The sequence below is a fragment of the Mirounga angustirostris genome, unplaced genomic scaffold (genome assembly GCF_029215605.1).
Source record: "Mirounga angustirostris isolate CCGP_5_RB_7025 unplaced genomic scaffold, mMirAng1.0.hap1 SCAF_12, whole genome shotgun sequence".
Taxonomy (NCBI): domain Eukaryota; kingdom Metazoa; phylum Chordata; class Mammalia; order Carnivora; family Phocidae; genus Mirounga; species Mirounga angustirostris.
Genome location: NW_026991720.1, coordinates 19,513,175 through 19,539,433, shown reverse-complemented (window position 1 = coordinate 19,539,433; position 26,259 = coordinate 19,513,175). Strand labels below are relative to the sequence as shown.

The following is a 26,259-nucleotide window of genomic DNA, read 5'->3' as shown; positions in this document are numbered from 1 at the left end:
TAGAACAGTGGTTTTTTATTAATGACAACTTCTAGTTATTTGTTGCTAATGTAGGGATGTGATAGATGTTGTTTAATTGATCGTATTTCCCTGAACCTAATCCCAATCCTGTCTGCCTGGAAAATGATGATTTATTTTTTAAGGCTTGGCTCAAATTTCGTTAGCTCTCTGAATGTCCCAGGTGATTAGCTGCTTTTCTCTTTTCACAAAAAAAATGAGGTATTGTTTTTATTGTGGTAAGAATAGTTAGCCTGAGTAGGTGCTTTTTCTGTTTGTTTCCATAAGCTGCATGTACTTCCTTGTAATACAATTGCTTTTGTTTATATGGTAGGTCATTGAGGGCAAGGGCTATATCTTATTTATTTTTGTCTGCCCTGTTCTTAGCATAGTGTGCCTCATCTAGTTAGGGTTCACAGATCATTAGCCAAATGGGTAACTATGGGAAAGACTTTAATATACTAAACAGATAGTAGGGTGTTCCCTCTCTAGGGGCTCTGGTCTGATTTTTCTCTGGTTTCAGTGTTTGTTTTAACGGCAAGTTTCTCTAGTTTCCAACCTTTCTTTTTCGCAATATTTAAGTGAACAACAAACAATAATTACAATAACAGCTAATATGTATTGAGTTTTCATTATGTTCTGTTACTACTTCAAGTCTGTTACACTTGTTAACACATTTAATTCTTGCAGTAACCCTATGAGAGAGAGGTTTCTGATATGACCCCTATTTTCCAGACGAGGTAGTTGCTTTGCATGATCTGAGGAGTTGGCTTATCCTAATATACAATGACGATTTCATGAAGGTAGGATTCAAGGTGTGCTTAAAAAGTTGGACATTTCCTTCAATTTGGCCCTTTGTATTTGAGTGAATAGTAAGGTCTATAATTGCTCTTTCATTGGACTTCCTATAAAAAAATTATCACATTTCCTTTCCCCATGGTTATGTGCTATTAGAAGTAAAATCTACTTAAGACATCTCAAGGGTCCAAATGAAAAATCTGCTAAAAGACATCAGAGGAAAGTGAAGACAAAAACTCGAGTCTTCCAGGGGGCGCCTGGGTGGCTCAGTCGTTAAGCGTCTGCCTTTGGCTCAGGTCATGATCCCAGAGTCCTGGGATTGAGCCCCGCATCAGGCTCCCTGCTCCGCGGGAAGGCTGTTTCTCCCTCTCCCACTCCCCCTGCTTGTGTTCCCTTTCTCGCTGTGTCTCTCTCTCTCAAATAAATAAATAAAATCTTTAAAAAAACAACAAAACAAAACAAAACTCGAGTCTTCCGAAACTCTCCAATTTCCCTGGATTTGTTTATCAAAAGATTTTTCATTTCCATGGTAAGGCAGGTGCAGATGGCCAGTAATTTAATCCCTACTCAGGTTCATAAATCCAGGGTAAATAAATCAGTGGTGACCCATGGCTCTTGTCAGCTCCTGCAATTCCTGCTTCACCTTCACACTGCTCTGAAAGCTATAGACTTGGCTTCTAGATGGGATATTTATTTCTTCTTTTGATATGATAACCTGAGTATTGCATAAAATAATTAAATTGTCATGACAGGGAATGTCTGCAAATAGGCATGGCCTTTTGTTTCCTTCTTCAAGGTAAACAGCTGCTGTTAGCTTATGAAAAGCTAAAAGTGGTCCAACAAGAAGCCTGTATCCGTCGCATTGAAATCAGAGACTTGATTAATATTGTAGCCTGTAGCTTTGTGATATGTAGGGTTTAAATTAGACCTTTGCAGTCATTGTGCTGGGTTGATGCAAGCACATTAATGACATAATTTCTGGTTGCTGCATCACATTTCTGCAGTCTGTCCTTTGTATTCCACTCACATTAATTGAAGTAATTTTGCCAGTGAAGCGTGTTTCAAACCTCTGCATTTAAATTGAAATTTTAATTCCCTTATTGTCTTGAAAAGACGGCTGAAGATGCCTTGTTACAGGTTTCATTATCACTCAAAACACTCCAGCTGCTGGTTCTAATGTACAATGACTGATTAATTCTGGGAAGAATTATTAATATAAGAATAGCAGCTTCTTCCCAGTGGCATGAGCTAACCAGGAAGGGATTTGATGATAGTTAATATTTTTATGAACTTTTTTAAAGGAAAATTTATGGGGAAGTCTGCATCAGACTAAAACTGCACAGATGCGCTTTGAAAACCACTTACACAAGTTCCGATTTATCAACCCATAGAAGTCCATTCATAAATGTGTTCTATCAGTGGAAAGTAAGCCAGTGCGAGCGGTTTAGAAGCACTTTGGCTGACAGTCACAGGGCCTGTCGCTAAATTTTTTCATTCCTAAGTCTTCCTGAGATGGTCAAGATTTTGAATGTCTCTTACTCATTTATTTACATTTTTTAAAAAAAGTCATAGCTGTCTAGTATGTATAGTGAGGTAAGGATTATTATAATAATAACTAATATTTATGTAGTTGCCTTCTTCCCAGGGAATCCCAGAGATGCCTTGAGAGAATGGTGTGGGGGAAACAGATCTCACACTGTGAAAATGTGGCCACAACTGGCAGAGAGGGAGTAAGGCAGCTTCTTAGCTGCATAGTTTTCTAAGCTCCTATGATAAAAAGACATTTGTAGTATTTTCAGCTCACAAGATCCTTTGCATTTGTTGGATAACAATCAAGGTTGTGAATGTCAGCATGGGTCTTAGCGTGGGTCAGATGGACCTGTGCTTGAATCTGGCTTTGACTTTTACTAGCTGAATGACTTGGGGCTAATGATTCAATTTGACTTTGCTGAAAGTTGGAGTTGAGAATTACATGTACTCCCAAGTGTTGTTGAAGGGATTAAATGAGATACTAAGTTATTTATGTAAAGTCCGCACAGTATACACAGTAAATGCTTAGAAATGTTGTTTATAATGAATTGATTAACTGATACTCTAAGAAGGGCATGGTGATCGCTGCCGTGTTATAATTTCAAAAACTGGTCAGAGGTGGCCTTGCTTTGAGCTGATAGATTTGAAGTAGGGCTGGCTAGGTTAAGCATTATTGATTCCTTCTTCCCTCAAATGGACATCTATCTGAATGAAAGACTACCCCACACTTTATTTTTTTTTAAAGATTTTATTTATTTATTTGACAGAGACACAGCGAGAGAGGGAACACAAGCAGGGGGAGTGGGAGAGGGAGAAGCAGGCTTCCCGCGGAGCAGGGAGCCCAATGCAGGGCTCGATCCCAGGACCCTGGGATCATGACCCGAGCCAAAGGCAGACACTTAACCGACTGAGCCACCCAGGCAGCCTTTATACACTTTATACAAAGGAGTTCCTGCAGGAAGAGATAAGATTTTTCTCCAAAAACAAGTCTAGTCTGATCTAACACATGCACCGAAAGGTGATCAGGACCCCAAAGTTCTTTGCCATATATTTGGGATTTGACATGGACAAATTTCAGATTCTGTGCCCATCACCTTTTTGGCCTACTTTAAATATATGTTCATAGGGTGCTTACCGTCTATAAGCGATGCAATTCGTCAGTAAACTGCCTAGGATCAGTTTGTTGCAAAATCTACTCTTAGGTAACTAAATGTATTTTTCTGCTAATATTGTAACTGGATATAAGCCAGTTCACTATTGGAGGGTGCTTATCAATAATGTTGATTTTAGTGTTATAAAGTAGTTGATGTTAAGCTATTCTTTCTGTCAGTGCTTAGGTGGCAGGACCAGTGGAACAGTGAGATTGTTCCTTTTGCTGCCATTAAAACTGTGTCATTAGCAAATAGATGAATTCTTTCCTCAGACTGTGGGCAGGGAAGGGGTGATCATGCATCCACTATCAAATGATTAATGTACAAGAAAGAAAAAGGGGGCCAAAGTGCACATCCTTTCATCTGGTCTGAGAGTTTCGAAGATCTCACAGGACTGTTTTTTCTCATTATGACTGTGGGAATGGTATTGAGGTGAAAGCTCTATAAATATCGAGAGCTGGAACATTCTAGTGAACTTATTGGACTTAACCTGAAAGTGGTAAGTGACTGCAAAAATGTTTCAATATTCCATATAGATTTCTCTACACATGGTAAAAAACATATCCGTGATCAATAACGAAATAGCCACCATTAAGCCCATCTGTTTCTGGTGTAGAATATTGATTTGAAAGACCAATGCCAATATTCTGTACTAATAACAGGGAAGAATTGGGCACCTGTTTTGATAGACTTACAAAGAATGGGATGGTGCCATTGTTGATCACTTGTGTTGTTGGTATACATATCTGAATGTGGCCTTAACCTTGAAGGAGCTTACATGCTAATAAGGAGAGACAGATGAACAAGTAGTGTCTTGTATCAGGATGAGCATGACAAGAAATGGGGACCAGGAATATTGGGGACGGGGTGGGGTAGTATGGTTGGCTGTTTAAATAAGGTGGTCAGCTGTAGCTGCTTCGAACTGTACTTGAGACGCCTTCATTCCCTCAAACACCCAATCTTTTCAAAGAGGTTTAGGAAGAGCTGAAAACAAATTTATTAAACGAGAAACCTTGGTGTTTGTCTAAAATTAAATGAGTTGCCTTTGTGTGGCAGCTTCATTTTACTCCTGGAGAGTAAAAGTACAGGGCTTGTAAACTACTTTTGTTGGTGCTCAATGCCCTTTTTTTTTTAATATTTGTTTTTGAAGGCTAGGGTTTCTAAAAGCCACACTGATAGGCACCGGGTTATTGTATTAACTTTCCTTCCCTTTTAGTTTGCTGTTTTATCTGCTCTTCTTTGCCTGTTTTATTTTAAAGCACATAGAAATTCTGTTAGATTGCACTAAACCTCATAAGGTTCAGCAGTTTTCAGTTGGCTCGCTTGGCTGTAGGACAGTGATTCCCAAACTGTGCATTAGGGACTCCTTCAAGAATTCTAAAGCCCAGGTCACACCCTACACTGATGACATTGAAATCTGTGGTGGTGGACACTAGCTTCAGTAATTTGACATTATCCAGGGGATTCCAACGTACAGATAAATTTGGAGCTGTAGATTTAGGGTATAGCCTATGTGTGCTGTGCAACAGAGTAAAACTAATTGTCCTCGACTTCATTTAACACCAGCTCTAAGGAGTTAGAAACCACTTATTTGCATATGACAGACATCACAGGGTAGTCGATACTGTGATGGGCAGATGTTGTAGTTTGAAGTTGCTTTGTTGCCATCCTCTGTTGTGGATTCTGGATAGAGCTGACGAGTATTTGGCTCTTACTCTGAATTACAGCCTGATGATTTGGTCAATAGGAGCATTGTTAAATGGTTAAATCAGATGCTGTCCAGGTTTGGGCTGACTTGAACTCTTTGGGGCTCCCCACTGGTGCTCTAATTCCTGCATTCTTACTGTGGTTTCTTATCTGACATCGCTGGGATTTCATGGGTTGAAATTGGGGCACAAATTGACTTATTGACAAGTGGTGGCTGGGTACATTGTGGTATAGTGCAAACAAAATGGATTTAGAAGCTAGACGTTCTTAATTCCAACCCTGACTCAACATCTCACCAGTTCTGTGAGCTTAGACAAATCACTTTCTCTCCCTGTTTTGTCGTGTTCTCTTCTGTAGAGTCGATATACACATACCCTGTGTAGGTTATAGAATGGCTGTGAGAATAAAAATGAAGTTTTGTAAGGGTACAGTGCTTTGTAAAACGTAAGGCAATATACAAATTTTTTTAAAAAATATTTTTATTTATTTATTTGAGAGAGAGCATGAGAGAGAGAGAGCATGAAAGGAGGGAGGGTCAGAGGGAGAAGCAGACTCCCTGCCAAGCAGGGAGCCAGATGCGGGACTCGATCCCGGGCCTCCAGGATCATGACCTGAGCCGCTTAACCGACTGAGCCACCCAGGCGTCCCAGGCAATATACAAATTTAAAAAAGTGTAAGTAGCATCATTACTACCACACGGTGCCAGGTGAGAGAAAAAGCAGTCATCTGGGACTTGTTTATACTGAGCAGCCTTTCTCTCCTGGAGCTACCATCACTAATGCATACATGTTGTTTTAATCAGATTACCTGTGTGTGCACACACGTTTATACACTTTAGTCTGTAGGAGGAATAGACTCAGGCAAGAATAATACACAAGTCCTTTGCTGACCTCCTCCGTCATATGCCGGGTTTCAGCCTCACATATGGACTCGCTTGAACAGGTTTCTGATTGGTCAATCTGTGGCCACATGGGGACCCTATATATGTATAAATTGGTGCAGTTGATGACGCATGTTGTTGATGGGAGCGCTCTATGTCAACTTGACTATGATCTGAGAAGGCGGATTGGTAGCTTTTGCTTGGCTTGACGACATAGGAGGAGCTTGTTGGAGTCTGGCTTCTCTTCGATTCATCCCAGTACCAATGACTTGTTCCTAGCCTGAAAATGCAAAAAGCCATATTCCTCTCACATTCCTTTGTAGGATTTTAATAGTTGATGTTAGTAAAGAGCTGTGTAAGTGCTGAGCACTTCTAATGGATTTGGGGATCTTGGAGGGTGGGCGAAATTGTCTTGATTTAAGTGTGAGCCTGCAGTGACTTTCAGAGACCTTTGCCAACTCTGTAACTGTTTCTTGCCCCAGAATAACAAATAAGATGACAGGAAGTGACTTTGGGACACTTGTCAAATGAGGATATCTTTCCTTAGTGGTCTCTTCTCTTGTATTTTGGAATAGAAACCTAGGATTTAATGCTGTCTTTATGGAGCACTGATGGGAATTGAGAATTGGAGGGACCATAAGATTAGGAACAGTGAAGGATTTTTGTGTGTGTGATCTTTTCCATAAGCAATTAAAATTCTTAACTGTCTCTTAAGGTGTTAGGTATAGTTTAATTTCATTAGGAAGTAATTGTGAACTGATCCGTTATAAGTCCATTTCGAACAAATAAGGCTCTTAATTTGGCATTATGTATTAGAAGCCCTAAATATGTGCAATATTTTGGACTTGGAATTCTACTTCTAGAGTGTTAAGGAAAGAGTTAAGAATTTTAATTATGTGATAATTATCCTTGTATACATTTTTTTTTATCACAGGAAGATATGTGAAGATAAAAGAATAGCAATTACTTAGTATGGGGAAATGGTTTAAGTCATTTGTGGAGTGTTCAGTTTATGGGTATGAACGCTAAAAATATGTTGGGTAATGGGCAGATGTTTCCAATATATGGCCAAACGGAAAACACATATTTAAAAATAATAATACTTTTTAAAACTTTGTGTGGAAAAACAGTTGGAAGGAATCAGGTTAAAATATATTTTACTTGATTAGTGAGAATGTGGACCATCTTTTTCCTTTGTGATTTTGTGGATTTCAAGTTTTTTTGATCACGTATTTTTACAATTTGGAAGAAAAACAAAGGTTAAGAAACATACATTTCTGGGCCTTTTTTTTTTAAAACCTGTGAGATTAGGGTGGGATCCCAGTCCTAACAGCCTTTTAAGGTCTCTTACAATAGAAAATACAGTATTTCATTTTTCAGATACTGTCCTTCTGTGAGGCTTGGACTGATGGAATATCTTATAAGACCTGCCACCCCTACTTTACAAGAGGATAAAAACAAAGATTTTTGCTTAAGTTATGGGAATTATTTGTGGTGGAATGTCCCGATGTTGAGGAAAAAACAAAAACCAAAAGAGGTGGAAGGCCCAAAGAAGACTTAATAGCTTAGTCAAATGGTACGCTTTTAGAACAAGCCCGTGTCTCACAGCAGTGGTGGGTTGAGCTCTGTGGTGAAAGCTGCAGTCACATTGGATCTCTCATGGGTTTTGTTTTCCAAGATAGATTTGAAGATACTTTAAAGAAGAAATTCACAAGTGAAAGAAAGGGCTTTTCTTTGACAGCGCTGTATCTTGCAGGCCCCCCTCCGTTTATTCACTTATCAATAACTTCATCTCATTTGCTTTATCCTGTAAATTCCTATTAGCTCCCCGGCAGTCTATTGCATTAAGCCTTTTCTGCCTAATATTGCCTCATTTACATTGACACATGCTTGACCTCAGCCCTTCTCCTCTCTTTGCTAATGCACCAACAAGCACTGATACCTCTCTGGAGCATTATCATTTGGTTGTTAGCACAACTAATAACAGCCCTTCATTTGAACTGATGAAGGTTTATTAAATAAAAACATGTAGTAACCCTGGCAGTAATGAAAGGGAATGGCAGTAGACAGCATCCTGTTTTTAATGGTGAGAGCATGCTGAGTCTGCATTATAGGTATTGGGTTTCCAGAAGGAGCAGGGGCACCTGAATGGGGCTGATCAATATTCTGTTAGCAAACTGACTTTAAGAATGGGCATTTTTGATTGCCTGATTTGATCACTGTGGATTGGCTGCAGGCTGAGGAGTTAGGGTGGAAAAAAGTGTTCTTGCTCCAGGCTCTTGGCCTTGCCCTGTGCTGCAGCTTTCTTGGGAAGTCTGTCCTAAGTTCCAAGCTGTCAATAGCCTGGAGGCCTGCAGTCAATGGCAAAACAGAACCATAGGGAGCCAAATCTCCAGGAAAGCTGGGATCAGGAATTCTGTGTTTCTTATAGATCCCCTAAGACTCCTCTAAACCTCCACTATAGTCCTGGGCCTTGAATGGATTCCCTCATTCTGCTTTGTATGCCCCACACTCTGCCTCCTAATGTCCCTCTCCTCCCATTTCCCCCAACCTTTTTGTATGAAGAGGAGTCTAAGCCATCCTCTGCATATGTCCCCTGTGGTGGCTGGTGTCCTGTTACAAACACAGGTCAAGTGGAGGTTGCTTTCAGTTTATATTTAAGAGGATTTTGTTCCACAAAATCCTTTGGGGTCACATGTTTGTGGTTTTATGTCATATGTGTGTGTGTAGTTTCCTAGCTTCTGTGATGCGACTGAATACATAGGGTTCTATTATAAAGGCCACAGTGCCCTACAACAGCACTGTGATGTCCTAGATGCATCAAAGCTTTTAGATCTCCTAAAACTAATAGAATAAACCCTATGAAACAGTCAATACTGGGTCATTTTTGACTTGTAAAAACAGTTTCCTACGGTTCAAATTCCAAACTAATATATAAAAGATATTGTGTTTTTGTTTTGGCGAGGGTTTAAAGCTGCGTTTAGTTATTGTTGGTTTTTTTGGTTTTTGGTTTTTTAAAAATTCCTGTCTGATAGCCAAATTTCTGCTTGGGCAATGGGGTGTAGCAAAATGGAAATGTTTGGTAAGTGATTGATCTGGGATTCTTGGTGATAAAACATCTTCAGTGCTTGTGTAAAGGTGGGTGTGGCTCATTCTGCAATCAGAAGGAGACTTCGTGTGTCCGTCTAGGACTCCCTGAGCCTGAATGTGGAGACTTTTGGGTGGAGGCTGTCTTGTGGAGCCACCAGAGTGTCTTCTAGCAGTTCGGGGCCCGGGTGGCAGCTGCCTACTGGCCTGGGCACTAAGTCAATGTCAGATTCCAAGGCCCGCTTCTTTTGTTCATAGCCAAAGGTTTCTGGTATTCGTAGTTGAGACTGTTGCAAAAATTTACTTACTTACCTAAGTATAGGAAGGGAGAAGGTATCCATTCTCTGGAATAGCCTAATTTCATATCTTTTTACTGTTACTGCATCTGTAAGTTGAGCCAAGGCAACATTTTCAGAATGGTTATGTTGTCTCCCTAGAAAAACAGTTCCTTAAGGGAGACATACAGATCTATTGAAAAGTGATAAAACAGTTTGGAACCATGTAATTATTGGAGTCCTGAAGGAAATACTTATTTTGGACTCAACAGTGGCAACACATTTGCTTTCTTTAGGGGAACATGATTGCCAAAATAAGCATTTTCCTTAGCTAGCAGATGGTTTAGTTAGAAACGGTTACTAATGTAAGTTACCGTTGTGTCTCTCCCCTCCCCCAACTAAAATAATAATAATAATAATAAAAGATCAGTAGTTTCTTTTCTAGTATCTCTTCAATGAAACAGCTGTCGAGAATGGCCAACTTTGGTGTTCCTCCAAAACATTTCTGTTAGTTCATGTTAAAGCACAAAACTAGATCTTTTTACCTCTTCAACTTGAGTGAGATTAGCAGAAGACAAACACCTATGAAATAATAATTTCGTACTTTAAACTAGAATGAAATTGAAAAAATAGACATTTGGGAAAGAAAATTTAAGGGTCCTATAGTTCGTAATCACAAAGATGGCCTTTGTTGTAAACTTAGCTCTCAGCTCAAGGTAAACTTTTTTGCAATACCAGGTAATTCCTGATTATGTGCATTTTAACCATACCTTTCACATACTTAGTTATGGAAACATTTTTAGGGATTTCCGTTTTCTTCCAGTGGATAGGTTTCTAGTAGCAAAACATGCTGTCCTGTTCAGTATCATGTATTAAAACATTTTGTAAATGCTAGCTTATTTTCATAATCCTAAAGGACAGGTTTTTTAAGTCTAGAACGGAGTTATCTAAGCGGTTTCCAGCTGTGGTGAGTAGAATACTAATGTTTGATTAGGTGGTAATAGGAGTTGTATGAAAACATTCCCTGCTTGTAGTATCTCCCCCAACCCCATCATTTTATTTTTGAAAATATGTGTAAGAAAACTTCCAGATCATTTAATTGGCTCATTATGTATTAATCTACCTTTAAGAGATGGTGTGGCCTATCTGAGAATTCTGGGTCATACTAGAGATAATTCGGGGTATGAGTGTATGTTATTCCATCTGTGATAGAGGTATAGACAGCACTTACCAATGAACTGCTGTATTGCATGTTATCTATTTGATTTTTTATCTGGTATGTCTTGTTCTGTAGTAATATATATTTGATGTTACATGTCACACTTAAAGACCCAGTTTTAATAATTTCTTACAGCAACTCACCTGTGAGACCATTTTAGACCATTTTGTTGCTGTCTAATCCAACTGCATCTCTTGAATTCTTGTTAATGTTTCATCAGTGGTATTTAAAAAGTGCTCTGTAGACATTAAATTTAGAGAACAGTGAAATGATTCATAAAATGACCACATTAAAAAAACACAACTCTTTAGTTGTATTTTTACCAGTAGTTATGTATATCTAAATGTACGTGGATATTTAATGATTTTTTTTAAGACTTTAAGTAATCTCTATGCCGCATGTGGGGCTTGAACTTAGAAACCCGAGATCCAGTTGCATGCTCCACTGACTAAGCTGGCCAGGAGCCCCATTTGAAATGTTTTGATATGTGCAGTGCAGTGCAGTGGCATTAAGAGCATTTACATTGTGCAGCCATCACTACCTTCCATCTCCGAGCTTTTTCATCTTCCCAAACTGCGACTGTGTACCCGTTAAACAATAACTCCCCTTTTCCTCCCTCCCCACAGCTTCCAGAAACCACTATTCTACTTTCTGTCTCTATGAATTTGCCTACTCTAGGTACATGATATAAGTGGAATCATACAGTATTTGTCCTTTTGTGTCTGGCTTATTTCACTTAGCTGAATGTTTTCAAGTCCTACCCATGTTGTAGCGTGTTGCTACCACTTTAAAAAAAAATTTTTTTTTATTTAAATTCAATTTAGTTAACAAAATGTATTATTAGTTTCAGGGGTAGAATTTAGTGATTCATCAGTTGCATAAAACACCCAGTGCTCATCACATCAAGTGTCCTCCCCAGTGTCCATCACCCAGTTACCCCATCCCCCCACCCACTTCCCCTCCAGCGATCTTAGTTTGTTCCCTGTAGTGAAGAGTCTCTTCGGTTTGCCTCCCTGTTTTTATCTTACTTTATTTTTCCTTCCCTTCTCCTATCTTCATCTGTTTTGTTTCTTAAATTCCACATGTGAGTGAAATCATATGGTATTTGTCTTTCTCTGACTTATTTCACTTAGCATAATACTCTCTCGTTTCATCCACGTCGTTGCAAATGGCAACATTTCATTCTTTTGATGGCTGAGTAATATTCCATTGTATATATGCACCACATCTTTTTTATCCATTCATCTGTTGATGGACATCTGGGCTCTTTCCATTTTTTGGCAGTTGTGGACATTGCTGCTATAAACATTGGGGTGCACGTGCCCCTTTGAATCACTGTTTTTGTATCCTTTGGATAAATACCTAGTAGCAGCAATTGCTAGGTCTTAGGGTAGTTCTATTTTTAACTTTTTGAGGAACCTCAAAACTGTTTTCCAGAGTGGCTGCACCAATTTGCATTCCCACCAACAGTGTAAGAGGGTTCCCCTTTCTCTGCATCCTCACCAACATCTGTCATTTTCCTGACTTGTTATTTTTAGCTATTCTGACTGGTGTGAGGTGGTATCTCATTGTGGTTTTGATTTATATTTCCCTGATGATGAGTGATGTTGAGCATCTTCTCATGTGTCTGTTAGCCATTTGTATGTCATCTTCTGACAACTATTTTCTTAAAATCAGTTTTAGTACCACTTAGTAAGATTAGAGTAGGGGAGGACAATGACCTTGCCTAGCTTTCATAATTATAGCTTTTAATAAGTGAAGGCCAGAAAATTAGAGCACCGTATTTTCATATAAAAAGAAGACTATGCTGTCTTCTCTGTGGTAAATTCTTCAAGTCTTTGAAACTCTAAGACTAATCTTGATTATATATATTAATTGTACTTCTATTTTGGGTCCAGAAAACATATTCAGAAAGTTTGTCATCTAAATGGTTATAATGGTTCTATGAACAAACAACACTTTACTGGAAATGTAGCATTAGCAATGTTAGTAACATCTTGTGAGGTTTCTTTATCCACAGAATAATGTGGATAAAATCCAGAGATTTTATCAAAATCCACAGATTCTGTTAAAAATCTAATTTCAGTGAGCACTCAGTATGTGCCAGGCACTGTGGTAAGTGCTTTACCTATATTTAAAAAAAAAAAAAATTAAGTGGCTTTGAAAGTTGATATTATCCTATAATTTTGTATTTGGAACATGAACTGTTTGGGTTAAAAATCTTCATGCAAATTCCTACAAACAAATTGAGTGTGGATGTGCAGTGGGTGGTTTTTAAGCTTAAATATCTCAGCTGGATTTAATTACCTTAAGGGATAAGGCTACATGATGGGCCAGTGGCTTACCAAATTATTTTTCATTTTCTGGATCTTGATGTCACTAAAGGTTAATGCATCCTCTTTTCTCTGTTAGAGACCCGAGTTAAAATCCATTTTAGAGCATAAGTGTAAATGAATTTGTTGTTGTTTTTCCTCCTTGGGGACACAGTGGTCATTTTGTGCGGCTGCTTTTCCATTTGGAATCATTGGCAGCTTGCTTGAGGCCCAGGGGCTCTTGTCCCATGGGCAGTTGCAAGTCAGCATGAAAATGAACCGGCAGGCTGCAGGGGGCAGAGCTGGCCTAGGGCTTGTCACTTTTTCATGCCTTGATTCTTTCTTGGTTAACTTAAAGAAACTTATTTGCTACTGACATTTGATCATAGCACATCACAAAACAGGTGATGTGTTTGTGGGTAAGCCATTGCATTTTCCTACTTGTCTAAGGCCAGTTTGTATTTGGCAGCTGCAGGCTTTCTGTATTCGCTGTCCACGTGCTCCCAAATGACCTTGTATACTGGTGTGGGTCTGTGGTCAACCCTCTGGATTGTTGGTATGTTTCGTGGCTTTTATTATTTATTGCTTTCATATACATGCTGTACTTTTTAGGAGCATATTTATATCACTAATTACATTTATTGTTTTTACCCTGAAGTATTATTTGTTATTGCCTTTATCTGTACCTTTTAGGAATATTTACAAGTATAACCTAAGTAGGGAATGGTCATAGCATAGGAGTCCCTTTGGGGAGCTTGGTAGGGCTCTTTTCCCTCTGAGTTCAGCTGGTAGTCCTCTTTTCTTTTTATAACTACTACTACTACCAGGACTATTATTATTACATTCTTTGTGTTTCTCTCTTGCTTTTATTTTTCTCCTAAGGAATAGTACCTAGAGTATACTCTTCTCATTGTTATTTTCTTTAAAAAAAAAAAATAGATCTTGGGGTGCCTGGGTAACTCAGTTAGGCGTCCATCTATTGATCTCAGCTCAGGTATTGATCTCAGGAATGTGAGTTCAAGCCCCATGTTGGGCTCCACACTGGGTGTGGAGCCTACTTTAAAAAATATATATATATCGGGCGCCTGGGTGGCTCAGTTGGTTGAGCGACTGCCTTCGGCTCAGGTCATGATCCTGGAGTCCCGGGATCGAGTCCCACATCAGGCTCCCTGCTCAGCAGGGAGTCTGCTTCTCCCTCTGACCCTCCTCCCTCTCATGCTCTCTGTCTCTCATTCTCTCTCTCGCGAATAAATAAAATCTTAAAAAAAAAAAATTAAAAAAAAAATATATATCTTTACAGAAAGACAAATAGAATCTTTACATACATGGATAAATGGGATCATGTAATACATAATTTTTTTTCCTTTTTGGTTATTGCTTTCTTTCTTTTTTTTTAAAAGATTTATTTATTTATTTATTTGACAGAGACACAGCGAAAGAGGGAACACAAGCAGGAGGGTGGGAGAGGGGGAAGCAGGCTTCCCGCCAAGCAGGGAGCCTGATGCGGGGCTCGATCCCAGGACCCTGGGATCATGACCTGAGCCGAAGGCAGACGCTTAACGACTGAGCCCCCCAGGCGCCCCTGGTTATTGCTTTCAAAGTGAGTTGTCCCAGGCTCGCTGAATTCTTCATCTTCATTTGTTGCAGGCATTCCTACACCATTTTTATTCATCCAGTCTTTTTTGTCTTAAAATCTCCCGAATTGCACTTTACACCAGGAGTATTTCCCTCTCCATAGTTTATCTCCTGTTCACCATTCATATCCCATTTCTTTTGTCGAACTGGATCAGGCCAAGGAGAGGTGAGGGCTGCTATTTTCTCCTTACAGCATTTATGTAAAACATGCATTTCCCTCTGTGTATGCGTATATGAGAAAGAGCGAGAGAGATACATATCTAACTATATGTAGACATGCAGGTAGACTTAGGCTAACCAAGCTCTGACTCATGGTCACCATGAGAATTATTTAAAAATTTATGTAGTGTGCTTTTATTTCGTCTTAGTCTTAAAAAGCTAAATTTGATTAAAAGCTGATTTAAATCATTAGTATGTGGACTTCTTGTGAGAATATGAATGATACAATTTAATTGGGAAGGTCATTTGACTTGTATCTGTTAATAAGCAGTGTGTGGGGGAATAAATAATATGTACAGCTTTACGGTGCTTTAGATGCCTTCACGTTTATCAAGATTGTTTTCTTCGGCATTATTTCTCTTTAGATGTTAGACCCTTCAAAGGCAGAACTAGGCCTATCCACATTATACTCTTCAAAGTCTGATGTATGTTGATAAGGTTCTCATAAACTCTCTTTTGACCATATCTTTTAAAAATAAGGTCATATGTTTTTATAAAATAAACTCTCCTATTTAAAGTCACAAAGTCTCATAAAAGAAGGTCTCAAATAAAAGTAGTCTCCTGTTTCTAATATTGCTCAGTTATGTAGTTGTCCTATTAATCTTTTTTTTTTTTTTCTCCTTTTCAGGTGTCAGCAGTCGAGTCCTTGGAGGGCCCCCTGCTCCAGGTGGAAGGACTGAGTGACCTTAGGTTGGAGCTTCACAGTAAGAAGATGAACCTCCACTTGGTGCTCATAGATGAACTTCATCGGCACCTCTACATCAAATCCACAAGCCGAGTTGTGCAGCGTAACAAGGAGAAAGGGAGAGTGAGGTTGGTTAAAGAGGCTCTTGGCTACAGTGTCTTGTGGCAGTGGAGAATTTTAAGGATTATTATTTGTTTCCCAAAATACTGTTGCCGTTTATTTACTTCTTGCTTTTTTTTTTTTTTTTTACTTTTTAACATGCTGTCCCTGAAACTATAAGACGGTTTTATAATAGCAAATACTCCATGTTCTGAAAGGCTGACATCCAAAGTTTCTTCATTCCTTCGTTGCACATTTATTATGATCCTTTTATGTAAAGATAAGAAACATCTACTATGGGCCTTTATACTAGATCAGAGATACTCTGGCATACCTCAGAAGGAAGAGAAAAAGATCCTTAAGTTGTATAGTACAGTCAGCATAATGAAGAAAAAAAGTGTCTGAACTGAAGTTAAAAGATTCTTTGTTCCTTAGGGTTGTGTTCAGCTTTTTTTTTTTTTTTTTTTTTTAAGATTTTATTTATTTATTTGAGAGAGAGAGTGAGAGAGAGAAAGAGCACAAGAGGGGGGAGCGGGAGAGGGAGAAGCAGACTCCCTGCTGAGCAGGTAGCCCGATGCGGGACTCGATCCCGGGACTCCAGGATCATGACCTGAGCCGAAGGCAGTCGCTTAACCAACTGAGCCACCCAGGCGCCCGGGTTGTGTTCAGCTTTAGACAATGTTCATTCTGGAATAGTTCAGGAGAGCTTCAGAGAAAACACTTTTATCCCTGGACTGATCGTAGCATAGGCCTATACTTAAGGGCCTGGGTGTGGACTCAAGAAATTCATTAGGTTAGTCTAGACCAGGTAGGGAGTAAGACTAGATCTTAAGACCGTTAAGACAGTAGAATACTAACATTATTGACATGTATCAGATAGCTGTGCATGTCCTAGTCTTTCCAGCATGCCTTTAAAATAGCCATAAGATCTTTTCAGAGGGTAGTTTTAGCAGTATCTGCCAAAATGCATGTGCTCATACTTTTTCATCTAGCTACGGACAAGAGGAGTGCTGGAAGCAGAGCATGCTGGGAATGAAGTCTTTGAAGTCCTATCCTGTTCAGACAGAAATTGCCAACTCTGTGCGTGATGCTTCAATTCAGTCCAAGACCCTGACAGAGAAGTTTCTATCTCTTTTCTGCATATGGGCACTAGAAAATCTTCTGCTGGGCACACAAATTGGGCTATGTATCTGAGACTTAACTTCAACACTGGATCTGGATAGAATGTTAGTTCCTTAGTGGAGAGTAGTGTTAGGTGGGGGCCAGTGCCCTACTCTCACCATGCCTGCAGTTGCTGGATTTTTCAGTGATCTCTAAATGTCCCTGCATCTGTCCTTATCCCCTCAAGATTCAGAGTCCTTGGTGGAAGCATCCAGTTTGTTGAGCCTGAGACATGTCTGGCCTCCTTCAACTTTTATAGTAGGAAGTTAGGCCCTCTTTTTTGCTTTGACCCAGACAGTGGAGGGTCTCTCCAAATACAAAGACTGTTCGAGTTGTTGGTATCCAAAAATAAATACACAAACACCCAACAAATTTCTACTGTGGGAGAAAACAAAAAATCACATGAAGGCACATACATAAAAAGAATAGATTTTTTTTTTTAAGATTTTATTTATTTGTTTGAGAGAGAGGCACAGCATGAGTGAGGGGAGGGGCAGAGGCAGAGGGAGAAGCAGACCCCCTGGTGAGCAGGGAGCCCGATGTGGGGCTCGATCCCAGGACCCGAGATCATGACCTGAGCCGAAGGCAGACGTTTAACTGACTGAGTGACCCAGGCGCCCCAAGAACAGATATTTTTGAAGTAGAAACAGACAACTAGTAGATATAATAAGAGAGAGTTACATGGCTACATGGAAAAAATAATAAAAATGGTATTTGGAGGATATGAAACAAGACCTAAATAAATGAGGAGACCTTCCATGTTCTTAAAGAGACCAGTCCCAGTTATAGCCCAGTTGGGTTTTTTGAAATTGTCAGATCTGTAGTTCACATAGAAGAATAAATGAATAAGAATTATTTAAAAATATTGGAGAAAAATAATAAGGCCTTTCTTATCTAATATTAAAATACTATTTTAAAACTAATCGAAACAGTACAGGTATGCAATAGAAAATCAGATTGCTATAGCAAAACAGAATTTAGAAACAGATGCAGGATATATGGGACTTCAGTAATTTTAAACAATAATCCAAGTAAGTAGAGGGAATGAAGCCTATTTAGAAATTAGTGTTGAGACATTTGGCTAAAGAAAGTAAATTTAGATGCTTACCTATTACTATATGCAAAAAATACTAATTCAGTTTAAAAATAACATGATAAAACTTAACTAGCATTAGAAAAAATTAAGAGAATGTGTGTAGAAGAGGCTTTGTAGGCCCATATCCTACAAATATAGTACTGTATCATAAAAATATATGTAACAGGATATTCACTGGAACATTGTTGATAAAAACAACAAAAATACACAACTTAGATGTTTATCAAGAGGCGTATAGTTAAATGAATTATGGCATATCCGTGGTATATAATTCTTAAATGAAGAGAAAGATGTCTTTGTTCTGATAGGGAAATATTGCCTTTTTTTTTTTTTTTAAAGATTTTATTTATTTATTCATAAGAGACAGGGGAGGGCAGAGGGAGAAGCAGGCTCCCTGCTCAGCAGGGACTCGATGGAGGGACTTGATCCCAGGACCCTGGGATCATGACCTGAGCTGAAGGCAGATGCTTAGCCATCTGAGCCACCCAGGCGCCCAATAGGGAAAGATTTCTAATATATATTCTTGGGTCCAAAAAAAGCCACTTGAAAAACAGTATATACAGGATGAACGTACTTGTGTAAGAATTGAGAGGATATGTATTTAAAAATGTATCCTTTATATGTAGACATAAATGTTTGTGTGTTTATAGAAAATTCCTGGAAAGATAGTGCTGACACTGTTAAAAGGAATTACCTATGAGAAATGGAAATGGTGGGTGGGAAATAGGAAAGAAGGACTTAGGACTGTGAATGTATTCATCATGAGCATATATTGTTACTTTAATAGTAATACAATTATTGATGATGCTTTTGAATATTATTTTTATTTTTTAAAAAGATTTATTTATTTTAGAGAGAGGGGGGATGGGAGAGGCAGAGGGAGAGGGCGAGAGAAATTCTAGGCAGATCCCCCACTAAGCATGGAGCCAGACAGAGAGCTCAATCTCACAACCCTGAGATCACAACCTGAATTGAAACCAAGAGTCGGATGCTTAACCGACTGAGCCATCCTGAAGATTATTTTTAATGAAATGGCAAAATGCTTACTACTGACATGAAAACCTAGGATTTAAAATTCTATATAGGATCCAAATAGTGTTGAAAAAGAAAGTGCGTACATTTTTGTATGTATGTGTATGTGCAGGGGGGCAGGGATGGATAGACAGACTCTTTTCTGTCAAATGTTTTGAAAGGCACTACGTTATAATTATATTAGTAGATTATTTTTATTTTCTTAATATTTTTTAAAAACCTACAATACCTTTATAAGTTGATAAAATCAATAAAAAGTTATTTTAAGTACATCCTTTTACTTCATGCATCCTGGGTTAATACTTGATTTGACCTTGTTTCCTTGGATGCTCTTTTGCTCATGAAGGAGAAAGTTTCAGCCGCATGGATTTTGGTGTCCATATTTGTCTGGGGGCGGGGGCATAAAGATCGTCCCTGACCCTGTTGTGTTATTTGTTCCCTATTTTGTCTTCTAAAGTTTTTTCTTTTTGTGTCTGTTTTCTTTTCATCTTTCAGTTCTTTTTCTCTTCTTTTTTCCTCTTTGCCTAGATTTTAGTTTCACTTTATTTTGTATTACATGTCTTCACTCTTGATCTGTCATTTGAGACCATGACTGTTTTTGACTTTTAGACCCTCTAAATCATTCATTTTTCTTTCTGTATGTTCAGGCTGATCTTAGAACGATAGAGAATTACTTTGCCAGCCATTCCTGTTTCATTATTCAGTTAAATTTTCTTAGTAAGGGCATATTATCTTTGACAGCTATTTCTCAGCTCAGTTTGATTTAACAAACTTCTATGAACATTTGCTCTTTGCCAGGTACTGTGCCAGCTGTGGGGGTTATAGAGGTGAGTCTGTTCATTACTAGATATACAACTTAAAGTTCATCTCACCTCTGGCAAGGTTTAGTTTCACAATAAAATCAGCCAAGGGAGCTGCCCCTGTCAATTTTGGACATATTATTATTATTATTTTAAATTTTATTTTATTATGTTATGTTTGGACATATTAAGTGAAGGAACAGAAATGAGTTCTAATTAAAAAGCAGATGTTTAATAAGCTGTTAGTACTTCTAACCCTTCTTAAAACCGCCCCCACAAAACCCAAACCTTTCGTGGCTATTGAAGTCAAACGCATAGAGGTAGATCTTTACTAGATGGATGGATAGTTAATGGCCAAAAAGTCCTTAGGGTTATGGTGGTAGGGGTTGTTTTTGGTATAATTTGCTTTACAGTTTTCCTGTCTGCCACCCTGTGATTAGTAAATAGCAAACCACATTCAATCGCAGTAAGCGATTAGTAATTTTGGGGGGACTATCTTATGCCGGAAAGTATTTTATGTACGTCACAGCTGTCTTTTACAACTTAGCTATGAATGACTAAATGGATTTAAAATAAAAATTTGTAATCAGAGATATTTAAAAAAAACAATACTTTGTACCAATGTTTCTTTCAAAATAAAGCAGTTCAGTGCATTCAAATTAATTACAAACTTGATAAGAACAGTCTAATTTTGATTTTATTTTTTGCTTTCAAAATTACTTCCTCAGAGATATTCAGAACCCTTTGCAGGTACTCATACGTGCCCAACTTTATTTCTTCAGAAATGGAAACGGACGCACACACTATTTAAATGCAGTATTCTGTAGTAGCACCTACCTTTCTGTTGAGCTTCATGTCTGTCATAACTAAATGAGTGGGTGTGCCTACTTTCTCTTGAACTCTTGAGACTAATTCCTTTCATAACAGAACAACAGAAACACCAAAAGTCATTTCCAGAGTTACTTGCCTTTGGGTTAGTGTTCACAAAGGAGAAAATTGAAGCCCAGGGGAAAATTTTAGAGAGATGAGTCTATGAAAATAGTCTTGCAGTAAATTGACTTTCTAAAAGTTTATTGATGGAGTGTAAAGGCCCTCTGGCTCTGGTAATAAAGTCAGTAGGTTATGTTTTTCAAAGTTAAAATGGCAAGACATTTATCACCCCGTATTTAACTGAAACATACTTTTAGGTTAAAATTGAGAAAATAATTATAGGTTTCAATCTAAAGTGAAGCTTGTGCACATCTGTGTTTATAGAAGTGTGTGTTATACTCACAGAAATACACATATCACTACACACAAATATGTACTCATGGTATGACTTCATTTGTAAGCATGGCACACTTGCTCCTATATACACCTGAACTTCCCTGTTAATTGTTACCTTCATCTATCAATGCTTTAAAAATGACTTCTCCATTTTTGTTATGGAAATATTTATGAAACATACTCTATATTTTCTCTATCATTTAGAATGGAAATGAACTGTTTTTTTTGTTTTATAATTTTTTATTATGTTATGTTAGTCACCATACAGTACACCATTAGTTTTTGATGTAGTGTTCCACGATTCATTGTTTGCCTATAACACGCAGTGCTCCGTGCAGAACGTGCCCTCCTTAGTACCCATCACCGGGCTAACCCATCCCCCCCACCGCCGTCCCCTGAACTTTTTCTTAATAGTGAGTAGCAGCGCTGTAAACATCCGTGATGATCCTCTGTCTCTTTGGGTTTGTGAATCTAGGCTAGAGATGTGTATGGAGCCAGTTTTGCAGTTGTGAGTAACATGCAGGTCAGAGGATGAGGTGAGGTAGTCGAGGGAAAACCGGAGATGAGAGCAGTAGTCAATATGTAAAAGATGACTGGATAAATCTGTAATCTTATTGATTTATAGACAAATCAGTAGACAAACTATTGTGACAAATCAGTGGATTTGAAGGCTCTGTTTCTTAAGATAGTTTATGGGTAAATAGGAACTAAACAGCCTTATATTGGAAGAAAAGAATTATGGGAACTCTGTCAGTTTAATTCCAGGTAAGTGTTATTTTTGTTACTTTTATATCTTATACTTGAGGTTTCGCATGAGTCTGCAAGTGATTCCAACAGTTGGAAATAGGCTGTTTGGTTTCGCTCGTATCGCAGTCATACTTGCATCCTCAGCACTGAGCCCTGTGCCAGACACGTCGATGCTGCAGACTTGTTTGAGTCGTGATTCCTTCTTCCCTGTAGTAAATGAGAAGGGGGACCTTAGTAACTGTCCGTTATCCTCAAGGCCTGGGACAATAGCTCACATGTTATTGGTACTTGATAAAAATAAACCTTAATTTTGCCACCACTGAGAAAAGCATCCAGTTCACAGCAAGCACCGACATATGTTATCTAGAGGCTGCCACAAACCTAATGTTTCCAAAGGCAAAGGGAGCAAATCATCCGTGGCTAGAAGTTCAGTCCCGGTTCGCAGTGGAAGCTGGGCTGGAAAGGTTTTTGGGTTCAACGATGGCTGAAGTGGAGAGCAGAAGAAGGAAAGGCTGGTCCAGAAGGCAGACTTAGGAAGGAATGAGGCTAAAAGGATTGTTTTCTGGCATTTTGAAATTTTCTAAATGTAAACATTCCATATGCAAATAAACTCTGCTTCATGTAAAAAAAAACAACAACCTTAATTGATGATTTTGCCTTTCACGTAAGTTTCTTTTTCAGGTTTCTGAAAGAACATGCATACGTTTATTAGGTTAAAAATACACACGTACCTAGCACTGTGGATCCAAAAGGAGTGGTGGGAGGGAGATGGGGTATGTCACTGTGGGATGTGTGGATGCAGATGTTCACAGTGCACACGTCTTTCCCATTTGGAGAAAGCTTTCCTTAAGGTGTAGTCTTGTCCCCGCTTCCCCCACTGTGCCTGCCCTCCCTTTATAACCCACTGTGAGGATCGCATCTGTGGTCAGCCACTGCTACTAATGATGGCGGTGGGACTGGGAAGAGGCGAGAACTATGGCTTTGACCAGTCTACCCTTGGAACTTAGAGAAGCTTTTCTGTTTTAGATGCAGTGTGATTAGATGATTTTGTTTGTTTGTTTGTTTCTTTTTTAAGTTTATTTTTTTTTAGTAATCTCTGTACCTGACATGAGGCTCGAACTTTTGGCCCCAAGATCAAGAGTCCCATGCTCTTCCGACTGAGCCAGCCAGGCACCCCGTAGATGATTCAGTTTCTTGAGAGTAGAGCATAAGTTTGACTTGCCTTGGAATTGCCTACTTCTTTCACTTAACAGATGGCTATAAATGCGAATTAACTTGAAAATTTAATTGTTTTTTATAGTCTTTGTGCCATTTAAAATTAATGTGTTTATTCTGGAGATGATAAAGTTAATCATTAAGATGAGATACCTTTACGGAAAAGGTGAAATGGGTCATCAAATACTGAATTAACCTGTTTGAGTTCCTTAAATCATCTTTTATTGTCATGATTCTCAACTTCGTGAAATTTATGAACCTCTTTTAAAGAAAACTAAATGTAGTGAACTCCCAGACTATATCAAAAACTCCAGCTTGAAAAACACAAGCTAAACAAGGCTTAACTACTTAAACCTTCTTTCAGTTATCATGATATGGTGACATTTGATCTTTCTTTGCTAATAAATTAATTTTAACATAGGAACAGAGGAGGGTACTGAAATTGCATGGCATAATTTGGTGGTAAGGTAGTCTTCCAGATGATCCAGGATCTATTTACGCTGATGTTTTTAGACCCAGCTAGCATTGAAATAAAGATAAAAATTTGAAAACTTGGAACCCTTAGGCTACATCTTTGTACCCCTCTCTGTACAGTCACCACTGGAAATACACTTGGAAAACACTTGCAATCACAGTGTACAAAGGGCTCATGCCAAAACGAAAGTGATAAGGGATGGGCAGGTAGTGGGACTTCAGCTGGTTTTGGAGAAAGTGGTAACTACCTACCTTTCCCTTTCAGCTCCCTTATAAAAGATGCTTCTCCTGTTCCTCTGATTGATGTTACAAACCTTCCTACTCCTCGAAAATTCCTTGATACCTCTCAGTTTTCTACTCCTGGAAGCTCAAGTGGTAAGTATTTAATTCTTAAGCCACTCACCTTCTTTTCATAATGTTGTAGTTCCTCAGCAAAGACCTGGGGAAATCTGGGGGGTCAGGGCTGGGAGGTCCTGAGGTTAGTGCCTTGGAGCCTCTGATGAGCTCTGTGCCACCCTCAGAGGGAATAAGAAGATGACTGGTTGGGCCTGTTGCATTATCAGCTTTTAAACTGGCAGCTGAATCTGGCCTGCCTCCTGAATCCAGATGTAGTTACGCTTTATTTGATCAGAATTGTTGGTTTTTCTGAAGTTGAATTTGAATGCTTTTTGATGCAGAGAGTCTCTCCCCGCCCCCCCCCCTCTTGTTTCTGTAGCTGCGGTACATGTTACATGCTCTGTCTGGTGCTTGAGAGCTTCTGAGTGTGTGCTCTAGATCCTGTGTCCTCTACACGGATACCTTGTATCTTCCAGCGCCGTCCCCACTTACACATGTGCCCGCATGTGGGTGTGCGCATGCACACATACAATGTACTTTGAGATCATATCCACAGACTAGCCATGTTTCTTCTTGGGCTACATAGTGTTCTGTTGAATAAGAGCCATTTTGGCCTACATTTAAAGTTGGAGAGGGAGGGTATGCTTTGAATCTGAACGCAGATTTAGGGGATTTCTTCAGGAATGGCTCAGACTGGCTGTCAGAGGGTTCAGCTGAACTTGGCTCAGATTGTCCCTGGGCCTCTGCAAAGAGCCTTCAACTATTGCAGCGCTGGGTTGAGGAGAAGGCGATGGGATGTTTTTCCTGAGAGGACCCATAGGTGCCTTTGTGTCACAGCTAAAGTCCTCAGTACCTTTTAAGGAATGAGTAATGTTGATTATCGTTGGCTTCGCAGGTATAAATTAGTTCTTACAGTTCTTTTCTAGTTCTATAGTCCTGTAGAGCTTGAAATAATGAAAAAGTGGAAAGGTAGAAAAATAATTTGGAGTCAATGAATACATTTTGTGTACCTAGTTGAAAGTGTTTCTTTTGAGAGCCTCACTATATATTGTTGTTGCTGAGGCACATTTAATTATTTTATAATATCATTTAATTAAGTTTAAGGGTTACTTAGGCTTGGAATCTTGAGGTTTATTGCTTTTACTATAGGAAAAGTGTAGAAATTATTTTGTAATAGATTTTATTGTTAGTCTATTTAATGATTCAAAAAACCCCACAAAAACAAAATACTCAGAACACTTATGTTTATTATGACACTTTATAAGGTTTGTACTCAAGCCTCTTCCTGGAGCTAAAAAGTTTGCTTTGTCCTTCTTGCTGACGTAGTGTTGCGATTCTTCGAGCTGTTGTAGAGTGTGGAAGTATGAAACACCATTTATATTTATACTTTGTAATTCACCTCTTCCTCCAGGAGAAATTATCAATTGTTATATCTTCATGATTTTACAGCGTGAGCCATCATCGTTGCTTACCTTCGTTATAGCAATTTAAGTAAATGTTGCCGAGTCAATGGCCAAGTGAAATAAAAATTTTAATTGTTTATGAAGAAATGATAGGGCAGGCGTTTTGCAAATGAAAAGCACTGTGTAAATGCCAAGTAAGTTGAAAAAATGCCAATTATGGCAAATTTCAGTAGAAACTAATTTTGCTACATCTATTATTTTTAATAAGACAGCTTACTCTTTGATGGGCACTTCTGTCAGGCCCTGTAGTTAGCATTTCTCACTTCGTGGAGTTCACGGTGACACTTTGCCTTTGGCAGTCTGTTCCTTCATTATTGGGGATGACTCTTGAAGAGCCATGTGATAGTTGAGTAGAGGTGGGACCATCATGGGGACTGCTTGTACATAAGCTACAAACCTTTCTTTTTAGAAGGGCTCATTTCTTTGACTGTTTAAGACTGTTGATCTCGTGATTTTTCTGTGGGTGACCGAAAGAGATGGTTGAAATATTACTGATTGAAATGCAGTAGGTAAGGTGTGTTTCATGCCTACCATATGTAAAACAGTATTTTAAGTGCTTCGCATGAATTAGCTCAGTCCTTTAACAATCTTTGTAGGTAGGTACTATTCTAATAGCTCCATTTTACAGATGAGAAAGCTGGGGCCTAGGAGGGGTTAATAATTGGTTTAAGTTGTCACAGCTGACAAGGAGTAGAGCTGTCATTTCAAGTAAGGAGCTGGGTTCCAGAATGCACTCTTCTAACCAGTTTTTTTTTTCCTGCAAAAAAGCTAGGTATGCTCTGGGTTATTAGTTTTCTCTTGTTGCCACAACAAATTGTGATAATGTAAATTTATCATCTTACAGTTTTATAGGTTAGAAGTCCAGTATGGGTCTGATTGGGCTAAAATCAAGGTGTTGGCATGGCCGTGTTCCTTCTGGAGGCTCTACAGGAGAGTTCATTTCCTTGCCTTTCACAGCTCCTAGGGGCTGCTACTTTTCCAGATTGTTGCCCTCTTCCTCTGTCTTCAAAACCAGCGACAGTGTGTCACATCCTTCTGGGGTCACATCTCTCTGACCCACCCTTCTGCCGCCTCC

At 38.9% G+C, this 26,259-nt stretch overlaps 1 protein-coding gene across 3 annotated transcripts in view; it reads left to right on the top strand.

Moving 5' to 3' along the window:
* EXOC4 (exocyst complex component 4) overlaps positions 1-26,259 on the top strand; it is a 738,469-nt gene that overhangs the window by 35,517 nt on the left and 676,693 nt on the right. For all 3 annotated transcript variants that reach the window (XM_045864245.3, XM_064574933.1, XM_064574934.1), the window contains exons 4-5: positions 15,439-15,623; positions 23,651-23,760. In XM_045864245.3, coding sequence (XP_045720201.3) covers positions 15,439-15,623; positions 23,651-23,760 — 295 coding nt within the window. The remainder of the gene's footprint in view (positions 1-15,438; positions 15,624-23,650; positions 23,761-26,259) is intronic.